Source organism: Heloderma suspectum, chromosome 5 (genome assembly GCF_057233095.1).
Source record: "Heloderma suspectum isolate Gila_16-S chromosome 5, 16-S_ref, whole genome shotgun sequence".
Classification (NCBI taxonomy): Eukaryota; Metazoa; Chordata; class Lepidosauria; order Squamata; family Helodermatidae; genus Heloderma; species Heloderma suspectum.
In genome coordinates this window covers 130,701,007-130,724,653 of record NC_139462.1, presented here as the reverse complement: position 1 = coordinate 130,724,653, position 23,647 = coordinate 130,701,007, and the positions used below count along the sequence as shown (strand labels likewise).

Here is a 23,647-nt window from a genome sequence, read left to right as displayed (position 1 = left end):
TAGGTCCCTGCCTTCTTTGTCCTTTACCATGCCCGTCTTTGCACAAAACATTCCCTTGATATCTCCGATTTTCTTGAAGAGATCTCTAGTCTTTCCCATTCTGTTGTTTTCCTCGATTTCTTTGCATTGTTCATTTAAGAAGGCCTTCTTGTCTCTCCTTGCTATTCTCTGGAACTCTGCATTCAGTTGGATATATCTTCTCCTTTCTCCCTTGCTTTTCGCTTCCCTTCTTTCGTGAGCTACTTGTAAAGCCATATCAGACAGCCACTTGGCTTTCTTGCATTTCTTTTTATTTGGGATGGATTTAGTTGCTGCCTCATGAACAATGTTATGGACCTCCGTCCATAGTTCCTCAGGCACTCTTGTCTATCAGGTCTAATCTCTGACTGTATAGAGCTTCTCCATCTTTGGCTGCAAAGGACATAATCAATCTGATTTCGATATTGACCATCTGGTGATGTCCATGTGTAGAGTCGCCTCTTGTGCTGTTGGAAAAGCGTGTTTGCTATGATCAGCATGTTCTCTTGGCAAAACTCGATTAGCCTTTGTCCTGCTTCATTTTGTACACCAAGGCCATGCTGGCCTGTTATCCTGGTGATTTCTTGACTTCCTACTTTAGCATTCCAATCCCCTATGATGAAGAGGACATCTTTTTTTGGTGTTAGTTCTAGAAGGTGTTGTAGGTCTTCAAAGAACCAATCAACCTCAGCTTCTTCGGCCTCAGTGGTTGGGGCATAGACTTGAATTACTGTGATGTTGAATGGTTTGCCTTGGATTCGTCCTGAGATCATTCTATCGTTTTTGAGATTGTACCCCAGGACTGCTTTTCCCACCCTTTTATTGACTATGAGTGCTACTCCATTTCTTCTAAGGGATTCTTGCCCACAGTAGTAGATATAATGGTCACCTGAATTAAATTCGCCCATGCCTGTCCGTTTTAGTTCGCTGATTCCCAAGATGTCGATGTTCAATCTTGCCATCTCATGTTTGACCACCTCCAGCTTACCTTGAGTCACTGAGCTTACATTCCAGGTTCCTAAACAATATTGTTCTTTACAGCATCGGATTTTCTTTTTACCACCAGACAAATCCACAGCTGAGTGTCCTTTCGGCTTTGGCCCAGCCGCTTCACTCTTTCTGGCGCTACTTGGAAATTCCCTCTGCTCTTCCCTAGTAGTATATTGGACACCTTCCGACCTGAGGGGCTCATCTTCCAGCGTCATATCTTTTAGCCTTGTGATACGTTCCATGGGGTTTTCTTGGCAAGAATACTGGAGTGGGTTGCCATTTCCTTCTCTAGTGGACCACATTTTGTCAGAACTCTCCGCCATGACCTGTCTGTCTTGGGTGGCCCTGCACAGCACAGCTTATGGCTTCACTGAGTTATGCAAGCCCCTTCGCCACAACAAGGCAGTGATCTATGAAGGGGCTAATGATAGGCAGAATATTATAAATAGTACGTGTTTGGCATGGTTGAGCAGAAAGATCATGGAAGAATGAGAAGCCCATCAAAAATGCTTATGTTAACTATGTCAGTCATGCCTTCTATTTAGGTGAATAAGAACTTTTGATATTATTGGATTGAGATGAATTTAGATTTTACTTCATTAAGAATATGCTTACTACTACTTCTATTTAGTGATTATATTTAGTGACTATAACCTGCATGTATTTAGGGATGTTTGTGATCTTCCTCACTGTGATAAAAGTATGTTATTTTCTAAAATTTGTTTGAGCAATAAATATATTCTTTGGTACCAACTTTTTGTGTTTTGTTTCATTTTTATTATATTTTGATACCCAGAACAATTTAATATGATATATAAATCTGTATCTGACTGGGGACCATCCATATAATCACAATTTCAATCCTGGTCATGCACAGGATGCACCTGTCTCAGGTGTCAAAAATTAGTTAGGTAGATGGAGCAGGTGTGATAGGACTATCTCAAGAAGACACACCAAATTCAGGTATCCTCAGAAAAAACCTAAACCTATCGAATTTCAGACTTTTTAATTAATGAAGATAAAAAATATGAAAATTCCAAACACTAATAATCTGACAGCACGCCTCTACGTGTAGAAACTACTTGCTTATGTTTGAAGACACGAGATATAGTATTTGTGTACATACTTCTCATTGCCGCTGCGGGGCCCAACAGCACGGACCGTTTTCTGCGTTCGATGCAGAAGAAGAATATCTTCCTGTTCTATCTCGTCTTCATCCCAGCGGCGGCAGCCCATTGCTGAACATACGTACTTCACCTGGGGCAAGAAGGGAAGTCTTACATCTGAAGAACGTCTCTCTGGTTTTTTAGTAAAGCCTTCTATTCACTAATTATGCAGAAATGGTGACTCTCCTCCATTGTACTTACCCCCAATTTCTATATTTGTACCCACAAGTCATATAAAAATGGTACTAAAGAAAAGTCATGAATAAAAAAATCCATTAAAAAGTCAGTTTTAAAGTATCCAGTGTGCTTTAAGTATGCTGTTATGCTGATGTATTTTTACTGCAAGATGCTTTTAGAATTACCACTGTAAAATTACAATTGTGCTTTTACTGCAACCCCCCTCAGGCTGGGTTTGGACAATCAGTGGGGAAAAGAAGCCACCATGGCTTCTTTTCCCCACCCCACGTGTGTCACTCGCTCGCCTGCCATTTCCCTAATTATCCATGGTGTGGGGTCTCCAAACCTGGTGAGGCATGTGGCGGAGATAGCTTCCAAACAACGCCGCAACCCATGGCTTGTTGTAAGGGTTACAGGGTGGTCTGGAAGTCACCGCACCATTCCTCGCTGGGTTTGGATGACATGACAACCTGAGCTGCGGGTAATTAGGGAAATGGAGTGCGTGCAAGCATCACATGCAGGGAGGGGATTGTCCAAACCCAGCCTCAAAGTTACTGAATTGAAGGGCTATAAAGAAGTTTAAATAAATAAAAATACAGCTTGAAAGCAGGATAGAAATTTTCAACTTTGGTAAGTTTTACAAAACCTTACAAGGTAGGTTAATGTTATTACCTCATATCAGAGAGCAGGCTGAAATTGTGTGTGTGAGAGAGAGAGAGAGAGAGAGAGAGAGAGACCCAGTTCATATGTACTGACAACTCATGGGTTGTCAGGGCCACACAGGAGTGAGCGCATTGCCTCCTGCCCGCTTGATGCTTCCATTTCCTTTCCAGCTTACAAAACAACCCAGGAACGCTCCATTCCTGGGTTGTGCTCTGAGATGTGCAAACTCTGAACACTGGGTTGTTCAGGGAGAAACAACTGAAGAGTTTTAACTGATGGTTTGTTGTTGGTCCCAATCAACACGCAGCCCTGATCAACCACGGGTTAAATAACCCATGGTAGGCCGTTATGTGCAAACCAGGTCAATGGCTTGCCTAAATCCACCCAACTTTGTGGCTGAAGTAACATTTGAACTGGGGACTGCCTGGCTCACAGCTCACTACAGAACATTTGCTAAAAATCAAAGTTATTATTTTATTTTAAATTAAAGTGGTAAGTGAAACAGAACTGGTGTAACTATTTTCTGTCTTACTGTTCTCTAGCGACTTTGGAGAATTGCAATGCACGAAGGAGTATTTTAACATAGCTCACAGCCAGCCATGGTAGGTTTTGTGTCCACATATGAAGCTGTTCCAAGGCAATTTAGACAAAGACCCAAAGGTGTGCCTTCTTTCCAACTGCTTTCTAGTAGCTCTTCCTCTTCTTGCATCCAATCTTTCCAATTAGATATATGTGGAAGGAAACTACTTTAAGAATTTTGTTTCCCAGTTCTGGTGAGCAGTAAGCTCTGATTAAAATTACTTCATTTCTTATGTACTGCTTCCATAGTATGTCTAAGCCGTGGACATGGAAAAAGCTGAACACAAGATATCATAAGAATAAATACATCAGCAGAAGATGAAAAAAGAGCGAACATAAAGGTAATTTTAGAATCTCTTAACTTTCATTCATAACATAAAAAGGATCAGGTTAGTTCTTTGATTTAGAAAACAAAATCTGTGTCATCTCCAGGATTATATTTCAAATCCAAATTATTCTTTCCTTGGCAGGGGCTGCAAATCATGTTCAGTTAAGAAGCAAATCATGTCAGAGCCACCTCTGATCTAGAAATAATGACATCAGCCACAATAATGGCTATTTCATAGGAAAAAATGCTGCAGATAATGAAATAAATGTGTCTGGATCAAAGCGCAAGTCTAGCACAATAGTCACACAACAGAGAGTCGTGTGGCACTTCAAAAACCAATGTATTTGTTGCAGCATGAGCTTTTTTACATCAGATGTATGAAGAGACCTGTAGTGCAGAAGCTTAGAGAAAGCACTCAGACTTGGGAAAGTTAAAGATAATGTCAAGAATCTTTACTGATTTATCACTGATGGCATTATTTCTCCAGGCACTGCACATTGCATTATGGAGATCTCCTACATGAGTAAATACAACCTCTCAACCAACTTTATTTCTTAAAGTTCTGGGAAAAATTCAACAAGTTATTTTAGATTGGTTCTGTTGATGCCTCCAAATGCATCTTCTGTGAAGAAGGAGCCAAAGAAAACTAGTGCATGCACTAGCACTCACTTTTGTCCCCCCCCCACACACACACACGTGCACACGCACATACAGTGGCAGTTTCCTCAGAAGAAAATTATCACAAATGCTGTTATGTGGAATTCTTTATGGAAATTAGAAGTACATAGAGGTAAAATCCCAAATATGGAGAACAGTTCTTGGCAAACTCTGTGGGGACCAGTTATCAGTGTGCATGTCCTGCTTTCAAATTATAGCATCTTGTCAAATTTGCTTATAATTCCAAATCTCAGCTCTTAGCCCCAGAAATCCTCGTCAATGAAATGAATCTGCATGACACAATTTCTTGTGTTCATCTCAGGTTTTTTAATTCTCACAATGTTGAGGGTATATTTTGAAGAGGGTAGCTGCTATACAATTCACCAGGAATGGGGAACCTCTTTGTCCCACCTCTCAAGCCTAAATGCAACAGGGGAGGGATGAATTCAGGGGGCACAAAGCTGGGGAAGAAAAGATTAACCCTCCTTTTCCCACATGCTAAAACCTCCCCCAAATTTCCTGTGGCAATTAACAATAGGAGGCTTTATTCAAACCTAACTGCAGTGCATGGGGTGGGATTAACATTCAACTGCAATGCTAGTAGGCTTCAAGAAAGATTTCCATAGCTGCCAGTGGAAGGCTTTTTTCAACCCTAACTGCTACGCACTGAGGGGTGGGTGGGTGCGCCTTCATGGGCACACGTTCCTCCAGACATGGTCACTTCGTAGCTTTTGGAATGAAAAGGTTCTCCACCCCTGCCACCTGTGAAAATAGTGCTATTAGCGATGGGACTTGCCTACCCTATGCACCAAAGGTTCTTTGGAAGATATGTTTGGTAAATAGCTTAAGGTCTTTCATTAACTAGATGCAACTAAGCAAATTTATCCATAAATAGTCTCCATGATCTTGGCGAGACTTACCTGATCCATTTGGTCTGTATGACAGTGTCTCTGGGGGTTATACAAATTTCCATATGCATATAGCTTCTTTCAGCAATTTGTGCCCTATATGGTGTCTGCTGTACTTTGGGGCTCTCTCAAATTAAAAAAACTTTAATTTTCAGAAAACAAACAAAAACAAACAAAAAGTCTATTGAAACATGTCAAACTCCATACCTTTCCTGAATATATGCTCAGCCCATATGTTGTCAAAGACTTTCCCCCAACCAGAACAACATCATCTCCAAATCTGTAGGATGATTCCAGAAGAGATTCAACAGTGAAAGGAACGGCTTCCATGCTTTCTCTATCACGATCCCATTGGAAAAGGTCTCCATCCAAGGAGGGAATTATCATCTTATTTCCAAATACCTACAAAGAATTAAAATGGAAATGTTGTAACATTTTGGGGGAAAAGGATACAATGCCAACCAGGCTTTAGAAATCATTTCAAATATGGAGCACAATGGGTTGTATCCAACAGTGTTCTTCTGCCAAGAGAATAGACACCACTAGTGGATTGACATTACCCCTCCTCCCTGTACAACCTCCAAATCTTCTCTGAATGGTTGGTGGTCCTCTGGATCAGATTTGAGATTTGGCTGTGCAGGGAGAAGGAGGGGAAGGGAAACTCCCACTGCGCTGTATGCCCCTGCAGTGGGCTTCCAGAATTTAGAGGTGCCGAGATAATAAGCCAGATCCAGGTTTGCTTACAAGGATACTTTATTGAGTACTTACAATGCACAGGCGTACCCAATGGTTGGATCAGACAGCTTCTCTGAGCCCAGAGCCAAGGGGTAAAATGGGTTTTATACCATACATGTTAGCAGTGAGGCAAGATGACAGAAGCAAGCGTTAATTAGTGTTCATCTGCCACTTTCCCAGCACAGACTAACAGTGCTTGCTCAGAAGGAAAACAATCAGAACTTTCCCAGCACAGACACCTGTAGCTTCACTTCCTGGCACATCCAAGACTCTGATAAGATACCAGAGCTCATTAGCATGGAATGTGCTGAGGCGGCGATATCGACCTTTGACTCATCTTACCAGCCAAGAGACCCACCTTGCAAGAGAATTGCCCTAATAATGAACCAAAGCAGAAAGCATTCTGGATCTCTAGGCCCCTCTAAAACTACTGGTGACTTGTTTACAGGCCTGGGGCCATAACATGTGTGATGAGAAGTCCCTTTGTGCAACATCGGTCAGTCAGTCCTTTAATAGAATAATTTGAATTATAATCTTTTGTATTATAATTTTGTATAATCTATTAAAGTCAGTCCTTTAATAGAATAATTTGAATTATAATATTTTGTATTTTGTCCATTATCTCTATTAGCTTTTTTTTTTAAGTGGATGCCAAACAGTATTCTAATAAATATGTTCCTTAATTCCAGAAACTTATTCTTGGCATCAGACAATGCAGAAGTTATATATTTTGAATGGAATAAGTTTCTCATCCAAACATATCAAGAACATCAGTGCAGATTACTCAAGGACAATACTCAAACTAATTCAATAATGGCTGACTGAAGTGAAGTTAGAAAAAGGTGGCTGGGAAAAGGAGGAGAGGAAGGAAATGAGTGGAGAGACAAGCTTTTCTTTCTGAAAGAGTTCAACTATCATCACAGTCAACAGACTAGGTTCAAATCCATGTCTAGCCAGGAAGTGAACTAAGTGAACTTTGTCCAATTACTCTTAGTTTATCCTACCTACCCAGATTATAAGACAGGAAAAATGCCCTGGATGAAGGGTGGTAAGAGATAGAGCAGTACAAGTGAGGCAGAGTCAAGTCTACTGATCACCGGGAATTTTGCCTTCTGTACTGCAGCATCAGCAACTCCTGCTACAACTAAGTCAGTCAAAAGGAGAGAACTCCCACACCTATGCAAGTCTAGTAAAAGGTGCACAAGCCAAATTAATGTTCTTGTGAGTTGGGGGGACATACTCCTGCAGGAGACTCACAGAATACCCACCTTTCTTTCATCAACTGCTTTGAAAGACGTATTGTGTGGTACATGATCAGTTTAAAGAGAAATTGAGGTGAGGGAAGGCTTGCAAACACCTTCTGCTCCCCTCTTCCCTCTTCATCCAAGGCCAGGAGCAGGAACACTCATTAACAATCTGGGTGAGAAAGCCCTTGCCCTGCAAAGGAGTCAAAATATTTGGCTGCTGAGGCAACCATTTCTGGGGCCAGTTATTTGCTATGAGGCAAGCTGTAGTCCAGAGATTTAGCAGCAGCTGGAATATCTGGAGGAAGGGGATTAATTAGCAGGCCGGATGAAACCTGATAAAGGACTAACATTCCAATCGCTCATTTTATTGAATTTTCATTATTGCTGTAAGCTCTCCACTTCAAGCAGTCCAAAATTTCAAGTGGCAGTACATCCTGAGTTTTTGATTTCCTTTGGAGAAGAGCACACGGGAGACTTCTTACAAAAATATCATATCTCTGTAGTTACAAATACACAAGTAGAGTGAAGACAAGCAGCAGCACTCTGACTGGGTTAGTATAATACGATAAGCCATGGCGGGTTGTGAGCCTTTTTTTTTGTCAGCATGGCTTATATGACATATGAACCCGCTGTGGATGATTCAGCATGATTTGTTAACCATGCAGAAGCCACCACAAGAACCTATGTCTTATTGTTGGGTTGTTGAGGGTGACTTGTTGACAAGAGTGAACCTAGCAGTGTGGCTTGTCCCAAGTGGTTTTAGAACCTCCTGGCAAGAGCGGAGACAAATACAGGCTGTTCCTCACGACCTCCTCAGTGCCACCTCCAGGTCACATCTGCATCTCCACTGACACCAAAATGGCACTTTGGAATGTCCATAATATGTATTTATTTATTTGGTGCTTCTGAAGTGTGCTACTCACATTTTTTCTCCCCAGTCCTTCACAAGTATGCAGATTCACCTGTCTGTTACATATGGACTGCAGCCAGTCACCTTCTCAGTTTCCCTGTGAATTACCTACCCCACTTCCATACTTCCCTTGATACCAAATTCCCAAAACTGTCGTAACAACATAAGAACAGACATGCTGGATCAGACCAAAGGTCCATCTAGTCCAGCATTCTGTTCACACAGTGGCCAACCAGCTGCTGACCAGGAACCTACAAGCAGGGCATGCGTGCAACAGCACCCTCCCACCCATGTTCTCCAGCAACTGGTGTACATAGGCTCACTGTCTCTGGTTCTGGAGGTAGCACATAGCCATCAGGACTAGTAGCCATTGATAGCCTTCTCCTCCATGAATTTGTCCAACCCCCTTTAAAGCCATCCAAATTGGTGGCCATCATTTCATCTTGTGGTAGCGAATTCCATAGTTTAACTATGCACTGTGTGAAGTACTTCCTTTTATCTGTCCTGAATTCCCACCAATCAACTTCATAGGATGACCCTGGGTTCTAGTATTTTGAGAGAGGGAAAAAAATGTCTCCCTATCCACATTCTCCACACCATGCATTATTTTGTAGACCTTACCCTCCTCTTTTCCAAGCTGAACAATCCCAGCTGTTGTAACTTTCTCTCATAGGGAAGATGCTCCAGCCCCTTGACCATTTTAGTTGCCCTTTTCCAGCTCTACAATATCTTTTTTTAGGTGTGGTGACCAGAACTGGACACAGTATTCCAACTGTGGCTGCACCATAAATTTGTATAGGGGCAGTATGATAATGGCAGTTTTATTCTCAATTCCTTTTCTAATTATGCCTAATATGGAGTTCGCTTTTTTTTTTAACAGCGGCTGCACACTGGGTTGACATCTTCATTGAGCTGTCCGCCACAACCCCAAGATCTCTTTCCTGGTTGGTCACTGCTAGCTCAGATCCCATCGGGCTATACTTGAAGTTGGGATATTTTGCCCCAATGTGCATCACTTTACACTTGCTTACATTGAACTGCATTTGCCATTTAGATGCCCATTCTCCCAGTTTGGAGAGATCCTTTTGGAGCTCTTCTCAATCCCCTTTTGTTTTAACCATCCTAAATAATTTGGGGTCATCTGCAAACTTGGCCACTTCACTGCTCACTCCAAATTCAAGATAATTTATTAATGGGTTGAAAAGCACTGGTCCTAATACAGACCCCTGTGGGACTCCACTATTTGCATCCCTCCAGTGGGACAATTTACCATTTATTCCTACTATCTGCTTTGTGTTCTTTCACTAGTTACTGATCCATAAGAGAACTTGTCCTCTTATTCCATGACTGCTAAGTTTGCTCAGGAGTCTTTGGTTAAGGACTTTGTCAAAAGCCTTTTGGAAGTCCAAGAAAACAATGTCTACCAGATCACCCCATCTACATGTTTATGGACACTCTCAAAGAACTCTAAAAGGTTAGTGAGACAGGACTTACCTTTGTGGAAGCCATGTTGATTCTTTTTCAGCAGGGCTTGTCCTTCTATATGCTTACTAATTTTATCTTCAATAATGCCTTCAACCAATTTACCTGGAACAGATGTTATGCTAACAGGCCTGTAATTTCCCGGATCCCCCCTGGATCCCCTCCTGAAAATTGGTGTTACATTGGCCATCTTCCAGTCCTCTGGTATAGAGGCTGATCTTAGGGACATGTTGCATATTTTGCTTCAAAGATCAGCAACTTCATATTTGAGTTCTTTGAGAACTCTAGGATGGATACCATCTGGGCCCAGTGATTTATTTGCTTTCAGATTATCAATAAGGTTGAGAACCTCATCTTTTGTTGCCACTATTTGCCTCAGTTCCCTGGACTCCTGAAAACATCAGTTCAGGTACAGGTATCTGTCCTATATCTTCTACAGTGAAGTCAGATAAAAAGACTTCATTCAGCTTCTCTGCAATCTCCTTGTCCTCCTTCAGTACTCCTTTAACTCCATTGTCATCCAATGGTCCAACTGCCTCCCTAGCTGGTTTTCCGCTTCTGATATATTTAAAGAATTCTTTATTGTTGGCCTTGATGTTAATGATATGCTCTTCAAAATGCTTTTTTGAACTCTTATTGTCTGCTTGCATCGCCTTTGTGCAAGCTTGTGCTGCCTTCTGTTTTCCTCACTTGGGCAAGACTTCCGTTTTCTGAAGGAAGCCCTCTTTTCTCTAATAGCTCCCTTAACACTGCTCGTTAACCATGCCAGTGACCTCTTGGACTTGGTGCTACCTTTCCTAAGCTGTGGTATACATTTCAGCTGGGCTTCTATTATTGTGGTTTTGAGTAATCTCCAAGCATTCTGAAGGGATTTAATCCTCTTGACTCTCCCCCTTTTAACCAGTTCCCTCATTTTAGAGAAGTTTCCTCTTTCCTCTGTCAAAGGAAGCATGGGAGAGGAATAGGTAATTTACAAGGAAATTGACAAGATGGCTGTACTGCTACTGACAGCACATAGTGGACTGGCAAATCTGCATACACTTGCTAAGGACTGAGAAAAAATGATAATAAAAGAAAATATGAACCCATTTGTGCAATTCAGAACCACCAAATAAAAAAAGAGAGGTTGCAAAGTAAATGCTTCAAAAGGGAGTTGTGAAGGGGGGGGGGATAACTCCCACTTGTCAACTTCATCCTCTCCCTATTATGTCTTGAACTGACACTTGCCAGTCTCCTCCCCACTTTTGGCACTTCCCTTGACCCCAAACTCTGAAAGCTCAGAACAAAGTGATTGGGGCTGGCGTAATTACTGCTGGGGAAGACAGGTGTACTTACTGCGGGAGTAGCAGCCTATTCCGCCAATGAGGGTAAATGCCCAGTATAGGCGTTATCTGATCAAATTGCCTCGCCTCCACCAACACTTGGGAAGAAGAATTCTGCACTGGCTGAAGTTTCTGAACCATCTTCAAAGAGAGCCCCACATATAGCGCATTACAGTAGTCCTGCCTGAGCATCACTAGTGCATGGACCGAGGCAAGGTCCATCCTTTCCAGATAGACTTATACGTCAGCTGTTGCCCTAAGCTGGTAAAACGTACTCCTGGAGACTGCAGCCACCTGGGCTTCCCCAGTTAGTGCAGAGTCCAGGAAGACTCTGTATTTGGTTTTGTAGGGGCAGTGCAACCCCATCTAAGACCAGTTGTAAACCTCCATCCAGAGTAGCTGGTTTCCCAACCCACAGTACCTCTACCTTGTCTGGATTAAGTCTGAACTTGTTTACCCTCATCCACCCCAAGACAGCCTCCAGACACTGGTTCAAGAGTTCCACAGCCTTCCTGGGATGTGTAGATGGAAACAAGAGGTAGAGTTGCATATCATCCACACACTGATGACACAGCCAAACCTCCTGATGATTTTCTCCATGGGTTTCATGTAAATGTTAAAAGGCATGGGGGACAGAATGAAGCCTTGCGGCACCCCACAAGCTAACAGCCACACACATGCCCTGAAGGAGAGTCAATAAATGTAGGCAGCTGTGAGCTGCACTGATCATACACTCGCCACAAAGACCAGCACTAACAACAGCATAATGCTCTATTTATTAGGATCACCTGAAAAAAGTGCCGGAGCTCTGCTCCCCATGTTCTTGCTCCACTACACCACTGGGCAACCTTATGGTCATGGATAATAGGATCTAACAGGTAGGCATAACACAGAATTCGGATAGTGGTCTGAAAGTCTGAAGCAGACATATCTATAGAGCAAATTAGGAAGGAAATATCCACCTTGTAGAAAGGATTGTTCCATATTCTTGCACTGGGGGACATTCAAAGTAGCAAGATTTTCTACTGAGCAAATCCCAGCCTGTCTAGAGGTGAATGACCAACCTTGCTGAGGGAAGGAATCAGTCTCCGCATTCAGAGGTGTAGTGCAGCAAAAGGAGAGAGGTAGAGCCATGCCGAAACACTTGTAGACTAAATAAGGGGCAAAGTTTTTAAACACTTAAGTTAATACAGGTTTGTTTCTGTTTTTTAACTGTTTATTTTCAGGTGCATTTGTAAACCAGCTATCATGAGATCTGCTTCTTTGTTACTTGAAACATATTTTGGGACACTGAGACGTGAGCAACAACTGCACACTAACCAACTCAGGCTGGAGGTAGGGAACATGCTGTCTGTGGACATTTCCCCTGCATCTACCAAGTGCCCTGCTGATACCTGTTTTTTTTTAATTCACATTTTTAATTAAATAAAACATCTGGGGGGCCCATGTTGACCCCGAGTCATTCTTACTAGTTAAAGAGATGGTGGGTGACTACAGGTCAGTACTTCACTTTGAAGCACTCCTGGCCACCACCACCCCTCCAGAAGGAAGAAAGGGGTGGGCCCCATTACCTCTGTCCAGTAAAGGAGGAAGCTTGGTGATCACAGTGGGTTAACCAGTTGTGAACCAGAGGACAGCTGGGTGACTCAATGGAGAGGGAAGAAGTAGTTGGAAGATCAGGGCTGCGAAGAGCAATGGGAAGAGTTAAGAGAGGACTGTGGGGCAACCCAACAGGAATGGAGAAAGCCGAAGAGTGAGTGAGAGAGTGTAAGTCAGAGACTATGAATGCATGTGTTTGGGGGGTGGGAGTGATCCTGATGAGAAATGAATGATGGGATACATGGCTTGTGTGCTGGGAGTGTGAAGATAGAAGTGTACAGTTACTGTATCTAGGCACACACCCAGATGGGAGACAGAAAAAGACGGCACCAAGATCACTGTTACGAAGTTTACACGGAGCTTAATGTAAAATTATATTTTGCAAAAGCAAGCCAAAGAAATCATTTTATAAACACTCCAAACTTTTAATCTATGTAGTAAATTTCTGGGAAAATAAGAATGCAAGTATTCTGAAAAATAATTGATTATATTGCTTTAGAACTTTTTAATGGGGATATTCCTGTCATCCAGAGCATATCTCAACCCAGACTATAAACTGGAGGGATTATACAATTGCTTGTGGTTAGGCGAAATCAATGCCATTGGAGACATTTTAGAGATCCAGAAGAAACGAGAAGTTAAAAAACAGACTTTTGGGGGGCGATAAAGGCTAGGAGAATCCCATTATTTGATCCAATTTGATTTTCCACATTGCCCATGGGAAGATTAAAAAAATACTTAAGTGATGAGATCACTACAGACTCCAGAAAAATTGGGGGCATATGTTCCCTCTGGAATTAGCAAAAGATGCAAACAATGTCTCCTACCATGAAGAAGTAGGAGGAGACTTCACTGGAGGCAATAAGAATTGGCAAATGCATGCAAGTTAGTTAAAGGAATGACATCACCCTTTGCCTTTCTGCTAAACCATTACCTCACCTTCTAATACAAGAATGAGTCATCCAGGCAGTCATCTGCAATTATGTCGATACACAGAATGTAGGTTACCCACACGGTACTTACACATGCCTCATGAACTGTCAATGTAAAGAGCCGTTTGTTCAACTTCACTGAGCAGAAATCATCATGATTCCTTCTAATACCAAACTCAGGCAGCTGAGTTTGGAAGAGAAATGAGATCACTGAAAAAATAAAGTAGTGGTTTCTATACATGCTAGGGACTCCTTATGTACACAGATATATAGTGATGATGTTTTATTGGATCAACAGAAGTTTTAAAAAAGGGAAACTGTATAGCCAAAACACAAAGTCGTGATCCCGGGGCACAATTAAAAGATTCAATCTGGTAATTCCGTTCACTACAGTGTTTCTCATTAAGTAGCGGCAAAATACATATGCATTGAGTATAGGACTCTAAACAACTACAGTGAAGGTTAACTTGATTAGCTCATAGCCTGAGTAACAGGAAGATCTCTACATAATCAGTAATTTGTATCAATATTACTGGATTGTTCTGCAGAATATTTAGGTCACTGCAGAAGTTGCCTAAATCTAAGGGAGAAAGAAAATATTTTATAATGTCACATTCTGTCCAAACCTGTACATTTTCTTCCTTTTGTTTCAAAAAAGATTGACAATTACTCTTTATACTTTTCACTTGTTTCATTACAATCATAAAGTAGAGATGAAAGCAAGCCAACTGAGAAGCATCTGAAAAAACTGGTGATGACAGCTGAGGTGTTTTTTTCCCCTACAGTGAACAGCTAATTTAGCTTTTCTTGATTGAGGTTGAGTCTGCTTCTTTTTCTTCTTTATCATTACTATCAACCACCTGTTTCACATCTTCAACTTCTAGCACATAGAACCACAGCAAGTTTGTATCCCATTTCTCTGCATTATGATGGAACTCTGACAACTTGAGTATGACCCTTGCAGTTTTAACTGCACAATCCCAACTTCAATGCCCTTAAATGTGACATTGCCACCATCTTCCTGGTCTGTTGGCTTTTTATCACTAAAGCAACATCATCTTCAGATGGAGCTGTTTCTGTACAAGGTGCCTATTTAGTAATGATAGGTAAACCAGAAGCACAGAAATTCATAATAGCCACATAAATATCTGATTTCATTAAGTTGCAGTGCATAGCCTCACATTCCTTTCTGACAGTAATGAAATTTGTCCCAAACAAGTTGTTTTCAACTCCTTCAGTCTTGAAGAGCTGTCTTACTAAGGGCGACCAATATGTGGAAGCTGGAGAGGTGAATTCTGTAGTTCTAGACTCCAGGACTGGTTTCTCTGGAATAAATTTGGAGAGTCCTGTGTCTGAATAAACACAGACCTCACTGTCATCTGTAGTACTTCAGGATGAAGGAGCAGCTTCCATTGTGCAGCAAAATGTAGCATTATTTTGCTGCTACATTAATGTCTTTTAATCCCAAGTGAAAGAAATAACCACCAAGCCCTGCAGCAACTGTTTTGCAACTGCTATCTTAACTCCTTTCCATTTTGGAGGGGCAGGGAAGGAAGGACCTTTCCTGCTGGGCTGCCCTTGCCAGAAGTAAATGAGTTTATACATTTAAAGCCTTTAAAAAACAACAACAACCAAAATTGTCCAACAAAGACTGGTGAGCTTTCAAGAATGTTGATGGCAGTTTAAGCTTACAGAGATTTTAAAAAGTATGAGTAACTCACACGACTGCCAGGAGATGAAATACCATGGTTCTATTAGACACTTTCCCTGTCCTTCCCCTTCCCCCAGAACAACTACCTATATTTGGGGGTGGGGGAGGGGAAGAGAAGTACTTTACTTTTTTTTCTTGTGCACATCTCAGAGACTTGGCTTCTCAGAAATCTGTATACCAAACAGAGGGGGATGCTTATTTCCCTTTCTTTGATGGGGCTCCTAGTTCAGATCAGTAGCTATAATCTTTAGAAAAGAAGAGCAATTATTTTGAAATGAGGAAGGAGCAATCTTATAGCTCCTAAACACTGTCTGAAGGGCCATAGGATACTAGGGATTCCCCCTCCAAGGTCAGAGACAGCACAACGACTCAGAAGGAGGTGTCAGAGATCCAATCCCCACCACCCTCATAGGTGGCGAGGAAAGAACTGCACCAGCTGCCCTTCGAGGTCGGAAAATTGACCTAAGAGAGGGGGACAAAGTGGAGTTCCAGTGGGAGGGGAGGAGACAGGAAAAGCCAGGGTATGAGCTATCCTTAGCCTCTTCCTGCCTCCCTCCCTCCCCCTCCGAAGCACAGTGACTAGATGGGCTAAAAAGCCTGTCTACTGAAATATGTCGTACAGGAGGTTAGGGAGGCAAAGATAGGATCGTGCCCTAAAATTATATTCCAGTTTTAAATTGTTAATTGAATGCTAAACAAAGCTTGCATTTCAGCTGGCTGAACAGCCTGTTAAGCAAATGCTCACTTATGTTGGACCTATGTATGTTTGCTCAGAAGTAAATACCACAGAGGTCAATTAAGCTTACTCCCAGGTAAAAATGCATAGGACTGCAGGCTTAGAAAAATATGCTTCCGAGTAGATGTTTGCAGCTGGGAACAGTTTGAAGGGTTTTATCACTGGAATACAGCACAGCAGATTTTCATCCTCTTTTGAATGGAGACTTCTACCCAATTTTTAAAAAATAAAAATGTGGGGCTTCTGGATGAATTAAACCCTGCTGATAACCCATGTAAATTAGCTCTACAATTTCCCAAATTATGGATTCACCCAGGAGACATTAAGAGCAAAATGGTATCAGCTTGCAATAATGTTTTGGTATATCATGTGTCATGCATGTTGCTGAAGAAAAAAATCAATCTTCACCATTCTGAGGGCCATTATTTACTTATAAGATTTATACCCCATGCTTTGGCTACAAGAGCTGCCAAGGTGGCTTACGATATGTACGAAAAGCATACACAATAAAATCAGTAATATCACAATGTAATTGAGGAAAAGATAGAATCCTTTAGAATTTTTCTGGGGGGTGGGGGGAGAGCTGCACCATAGCGTGCGTGCATGCGTGCGAGAGAGAGAGAGAGAGAGAGAGAGAGAGAGAGTGTATGTATAAATTGCACTCAATTTCACAGCCCCATCTGCATTTCCTTAGAACACCAACAACGCTGGACTACGCTGCGGTGTTGTCATATGGATATCCCTCCGCAAAATGGAAACACTGGGCTACTTTGCAGGATTTGTGTAAACCAGAGTTTCTCAGCCACAGCTCTTCCTCCTGCAATATGGGTATAATAATGATGAACTTTATCTCCAACATTGTCAAGACATTTTTTAAAATGTTTATAAACCCAGAAAAAAATGTTACCACCACCTGAACTAGAAAGATCATGAAGTCCTGTCTTTGCTGCTACCTTTTGTTTTTTGGTAGAGACACTACTGGCCCAAACCTCGCTACACGAAACTTCTGGATTTCTAAATTGTTTTTTATGGGGTCTTCAATTACTTCCTAACAGGGAAAACCCCAAAAGGCTTAACACACTCAGATAGTGGGTGCGTTAATCATTGCTGTGACTCATTCACTGGCTAAAAACACTAAAAGGTGGGAGGAGGCTAGCTTCTCACAAAATAGGAAGAATAGTGGCTGCCTCATACCTCAGATTCTATAAGGGCTCAAAACAGTTTTTAAAAAAATGGAAGTCTGGAATCTGGAAATTATGGCTCATCTCCAGGGGGTCAATTACCCCTCCTTGCCCCTTCCTGCAGATGCCTATGAGCACAGATGACATTTGGAATGGCTATCCTGATAATGTGACAGTTAGCCATCTCTCCCTTTCCCTTATGTTCTATTTCAGCACTTCCCCAGTCTTTGTGGGTGAAAGCATAGGGCTTTAAGGTGCTTTCACATACCAACATTAACGGCCCAATCCTATGCATGTTTATTGGGGGGGGGGGGTGTTAAGCTACAAAAAGCCAGTGTACATAAAGGGTGAATCTTCTCTTGTGATTGTGGGACTGGGCAGTGATTGTCCTTACAAGCAACATCCGGCCAACACTTCGCAGATTGGCAACATTCCTGTGTTTTTTCTCACGTCACCTGTGGGCTGGAAAACAACTCACTGGTTCCATTTAAATTAAAGTGAACTCAGCCAAGGTCCCATGTGAGATGGAACAGGATGGGAAGAACATACTACTGCCTGTTTGCTTTACAAGGCAGGCATTCCCACAGGCTACTAAACCAAGGGCCTAACAGGCTGCAGTGCTGCCTGGCTGAGTCTGCCAGTAAGCCAGCCTCACTGCCCCTTCCTGGTCTACATGCTACCATTTATATCGCAGCCACTCTCAACTGAGCTCGATGGATTCCCACCTCCAAGTTTAATTTACTGACCTCCCCTGCCTGTGTTGCAGGGAACTGGAGAATTGAGATAGATGGGGCAGCCATGCGTAGCATGAGGTGCTGTTGCTACTCTCAGAATGTAGCTACTTCAGTGTGGAGGAGACTGGTCATGCTGCTGCCTGCTATTATCTCTTTGCCTCACAAGGCGGCACACTCATGGTACTGATTAAACTCAAGGGCATCCCCAAATTCCATGTTTAACTTACTGACCTCCTGTCCTATCCTGAGCTTTGCCCGTGTGGCTGGAAGCTGAAAGCAGTGATAGGCAAGGCACTGTCACCTCTCATAATGATGCAATGACTGGAATTTAGAGGGGGCAGTTGCCCCTATGAGTGGATCCCCATGTCCCATAAGCCAAAGACCAAGGGGCTGACCGGCAGTTCCCCAACACCACCTTCTTGGAGCTGCCTTCCAAACAGGACCAGAACCACCGCAAAACAAAGCATACAAGCCCCATCCTGGCCAAGCAATCCAAAAGAATACCACAGCTGATGCTATCAAAAGCCACTGAGAGGCGCAGCAAAAACGACAGGGATGCACTCTTCCTGTCTAGCTCCCAGCATAGCTCATCCACCAGAATAACGAAGGCTGTTTCAGTCTTAACACCAGTCAGATTCACATAGAGTTGAATGCTATTGTTATATCAGGGTAGAAGACAGAGATAACTAGAGCACCATCTAGTCAGACTGTCATGGATACCTTTCAGCTTCTGCAATCTGATGTGGACAAGCTACCTGGAAGTCTGTGACCCAACACTTAATCTCTGGATCCTTGCCCATCATGGTTTACAAAAGCAGCCAGGGGGGATTGAAGAGTGGAGAGAGGGGTTCCAGCTGCTCTTAAAACAAATCCTTGTTTGAGGAAACTAGCTGAACCCAAGATAAACTGAGGTCTTGTGGGTAGGGAGGTCTGCCAATCAGGACAGAGATGATAGTCTTGTTCTGGATGAGCTTGTATTCCCCCTGAGGGGCTAGGGACACAGCTTGGGGGGGGAAGGCTCTTGAACTTATCACTCTCTGGAGAAGCACAGGTAATAGCAGTGGTCAGGAATTATTTCCATCAGCTGAGATGTGTATGCCAGCTGTGGCTCCATCTGGAGTGGCAGCACCTGGCTCCAGTTACCCATGAACTAGTTCAGCCTTCCCCAGTCTGGTGCTCTCCAGATATTTTGGACGACAACTCCCAGCATTTCTGACCATCGGCCAGATGGAAGTTGAAGGTATACAAAATGAAGATTTTAGGGTCTATGGCACCCTGGTGAGATCTTTGTTGAGATGAAGGGAAGAGTTTGGTTCATCACAATGCCCAAGTATGGAGCCTACATTTAATGGCACTATTGAAACGATTTCAAGATTAGTTATTTGGAGGCTTATTAGCTATGCATCTATACACATTGGCAACTATGGTCCACACAGAAACTGGTTTACCCTCTGTTCTATTCTAAATAAGCCACGAGTTTTTTTAATTACCAGATTAGAGTAGTCTAACTAACTGGGATGTCCAAACTTAGGTTCCTGGGTTGTTGCTCCCAAACAAGCCAGAATTCATTAGCCAGAAACAAATACGTTTCTGGCTTATGAATCCTGGCTTTTCTGGGAGCAACAAACCAGGATTCCAAGTTTAGATGTCACAAAAAGTTATCCCTTCCTAGTTAGTTTTACCTGCTTGCACAAAGGGGAGAACAAATAAGGTGTGTAGATCAGCATCCTGCTTGTTCAAAGTAAGACAGGAATCCGGGCTTATTGTTATATGTGAACATGGCCACTGAAATCAATGGGATAAGTTTGTGATGACCTAGAATTAAGTCCCAATGATTTTAATGGGAACCAAATGTAGATAACTCAATGTGGACCCAATCCATAGCCAACAACTCAAAATCTGCCATGCAACTTGCTCAATGAGTGGGTCATAGGCCTGAGTATTTAGCATGTCTGCTTGGACATAGGTTTCAAAATACTTTTATATCTTTTAGATTGTAATCTATGAATACTATGGTGCTTTATGGGAGACTGAATAATATTAGCTATGATAATAAGCTATGTATCTGCAATTCAGGAAAAATGGAAGAGTTAGCTCATCATTTGTTCCGTAAACTGTACAAACTTCAGAATGTCTTGAACAAAGTTTCCTTCTGACTTATTATGATCAAATCAACTTGCAGGCGATACACCTTTTACTTAAGGATGAAACATATTACAAGGGGAAATATTACAATTTGTTCTTTAGGCTGCAACAAGAAGGGAAGTTTTGTTTATATGATCACCTTGTTTGACTCCTTTGTTTCGATCCGCAATAACTAACCAAAATATATGTTGACGTTATAGTGGCACTTTGGGATCTTTTCCTTCCTGCTGTTTTTTGGATACCAAGCCCAGCCACAATTAGAGGAGCCCTGCTTAAAATACTAATGTTTAAATAAGTTCTACTGAAACTGACAACATTTTCCGAGTAAGCATCTTTATGACTGAGGTAGAAGAGTCTCTTGAAAGCTTCCTACCATTCTTACTGCTATTTAGCGTGCACAGAAGCAAAGATGTAGTAAAGAAAATTACAAATTCTCAAATCTGGTGACTACACACAATAATCTTACCTCTGGTTTACTGAGGCTTGATGAGACGAGAGCACCTGATCCCACATCCAGATCCCACTGTTTTCTACCACTGTTCTCTGGGTCTAGAGCAGCAATTCGGCCATCCAAAGTACTTATAATGACTAATGATCTGCAAAGAAAAGATATGCCCACAAGTGAGAATAACACTACTAAGAACCACCTAACACCAACATGAAAAGTGGAACCCACATTGGATTTGTTACTCTATACAACTGCATTTTCTAGCTCTATTCTAATTCCTTCCCCCACCATTTTTCTCCTTGTCTAAACAAATCCTGGACAAAGAACTAGTGGTACTACTAATGTAACCACCTAGATCAAGGAGCAATACAACTTGTGGGTCCCAACTAACAAGGTGAAGACCAATTATCTAAACTAATTTGAAACCATTCTGCAACACAGAAATTTCTACATGGCAATTATAAGAAATCCATAATAAAATAATGCATGTATCATTGTGGGAACGTTCCTTTCTTCCTAATTTCTCACACTTTATTCCAAAGCCAATATCAAATATTGCTTTGTCCTTCCAAACCTTTTTTTTTGGGGGGGGGGGCAAGAAGGTTAAGACTGGCAGGGCTGCAACCAGAGTATGATATACTTTTATGGCACAATATGACTAGGATTAATTACTAGACCCAGATCCACACATTTTTAATGAGGTAGTTGTATTGTGCCTTAATGCAAAGCTCCAGAAAAGCTAAAAACATAAGAAAAACCATGCTGGATCAGACCAAAGGTCCATCTATTCCAGGATCCTGTTCACAATAGCCAACCAGTTGTCTGGGGGAAACACACAAGTAGGACATCAGTGTAATAGCACCCTCCCTCTCATATTCCCCAACAACTTATATACATAGGCATACTGCCTCTGATACTGGAGGTAGCATATAGCCATCAAGACTAGTAGCCATCAATAGCCTTATACTTCATGAATTTGTCTAATCCCCTTTTAAACCCATCCAAATTGGTGACCATTGCTACATCTTGTGGTAGCAAATTCTATTGTTTAACTATGGGCTGTGTGAAGTAGTACTTCCTTTTATCTGTCCAGAATCTGCCATCAATCAGCTTCATGGGATGACCCTGGGATCTAGTATTATAAGGGAGCAATCCTATGTCCCCTTGACAGTTACTGTAGGACATAGGATTTTTCGGTTTCTGGGCTCTGACCTTGCAGCCCAGAAAGCATGCTCCCCACTTCCTCCCTTCGTAGCCATCATGATTCTTTCTGCACCAGCCACATCCCTGCACTCGGAAACGGAGTGCGGAGATAAGGAAAATGGGGTGGTCCCGAGGCAAGGCAGGGACCACGGAAGCTGCATTATGCAGCTTTCTATGCGCTGTGTGGCCTTACCATGTCCTGCTCCAAAGCTCCATGACTAGACAGGCGAGTTTGCCTGTTTAGCCAAAAATGCAGGGTGGCCAGAGCACAGAGGAGAGGATCGACTCCATGCTCTGGCTGCCCCACATTGGATAGCCATCAGCCTCCAAGTTTGGAGGCCAATGACTATCTCCATAAGACTGTGCCCTAAGAGATGGAAAAAAGTCCACTTTCTCCACACCATGCATAGGTTTGTACACCTCTATCATGTCTCCCCTTACTCTCCATTTTTCCAAGCTAAACAATCCCAGCTGTTGTAACCTTCCCTCATAGGGAGCTGCTTCAGTCCCCTGATCATTTTAGTTGCCCTTTTCTGCAATTTTTCCAACTCAACAATACCCCTTTTAAAGGTGAGGTGACCAGAATTGTGTACAGTATTCCAAGTGTGGTCATACCATATATTTGTATAAGGGCTGCATGATATTGGCAATTTTATTTTAGATTACTTTCCTAATTATGCCTAATATGGAATTTGCCTTTTTCAGAATAACTACACACTGGGTCAAGATTTTCACTGAGCAATCCAGCACAACCCCAAGTTCTTTTTCTTGGTCAGTCACTGCTAGCTCAGATCCCATCAGCTTATCTGTGAAGTTGCGTTTTTTTGCCCCCCAATACATCACTTCACACTTGCTTACATTGAACTGTTTTTGCCATTTCGATCCTCATTCCCCCAGTTTGCAATCCCTTTTTGTTTTAACCTCCCCAAACAATTTGGTATCATCAGTACAACTGGCCATCTCCCAGCTCACTCCTAATTCCACATCATTTATGAACAAGTTAGAAAACACTGGTCCCAATACAGATCTCTATAGACCCCACTGCTTATATCCCTCCATTGGGAGAATTTATCATTTATTCCTACTCTTTCTGTTTTTTAACCAGTTGCTGATCTACAAGAGGACCACTCATCTTATTCCACAATCGCTAAGTTAGCTCAGGAGCCTTTGGCGAGGGACATTGTCAAAAGTATTTTGGGAGTCCAAGTAAACAATATGTACAAAACCACCCCTGCACACATGTTTATCAACACTCTCAAAGGACTCTGAAAGGTTAGAGGGACAGGACTTACCTTTGCAGAAGCCATGTTGATTATTTTTCAGCAGGGCTTGTCCCTCTATGTGCTTACCAATTTTAGCTTTTAATAACGCTTTCACCCAATTTACCCAGAACAGACATTAAGCTAACTGGCCCGAAATTTCCTGCATCCTACTGGCTCCTTTTGAAAAAATTCTCCCATCTTCTGGTAGGAAGGCTGATCTTAGAGACATGCTACATATTTTTATTAAATCAGCAATTTCATATTGAGTTCTTTAAGAACTCTAGCATGGATATCATCTGGCTGATTTATTCATTTTCAATTTGTAAGTAAGTCTGGGAACTTCATTTTCTCTCACTGCTATTCGCCTCAGTTCTTCAATCTCCCTTCCTGAAAACATCAGTTCAGGCACAGGTATCGGTCCTGAAACTTCTGCAGCGAAGACAAATGAAAAGAATTAATTGACCTTTCCTGCAATCTCCTTATCCTCCTTTAGTACTCCTTTTACTCTGTTGTC

General features: G+C 42.2%; 1 protein-coding gene and 1 pseudogene across 3 annotated transcripts in view; both read right to left on the bottom strand.

Moving 5' to 3' along the window:
- EIF2AK3 (eukaryotic translation initiation factor 2 alpha kinase 3) overlaps positions 1-23,647 on the bottom strand; it is an 82,114-nt gene that overhangs the window by 49,778 nt on the left and 8,689 nt on the right. For all 3 annotated transcript variants that reach the window (XM_084857467.1, XM_084857466.1, XM_084857465.1), the window contains exons 2-4: positions 20,687-20,816; positions 5,694-5,888; positions 2,135-2,265 (exon numbers count right to left, since the gene is read on the bottom strand). In XM_084857467.1, coding sequence (XP_084713593.1) covers positions 2,135-2,265; positions 5,694-5,888; positions 20,687-20,816 — 456 coding nt within the window. The remainder of the gene's footprint in view (positions 1-2,134; positions 2,266-5,693; positions 5,889-20,686; positions 20,817-23,647) is intronic.
- LOC146344482 (NFU1 iron-sulfur cluster scaffold homolog, mitochondrial pseudogene) lies at positions 14,445-18,875 on the bottom strand (annotated as a pseudogene).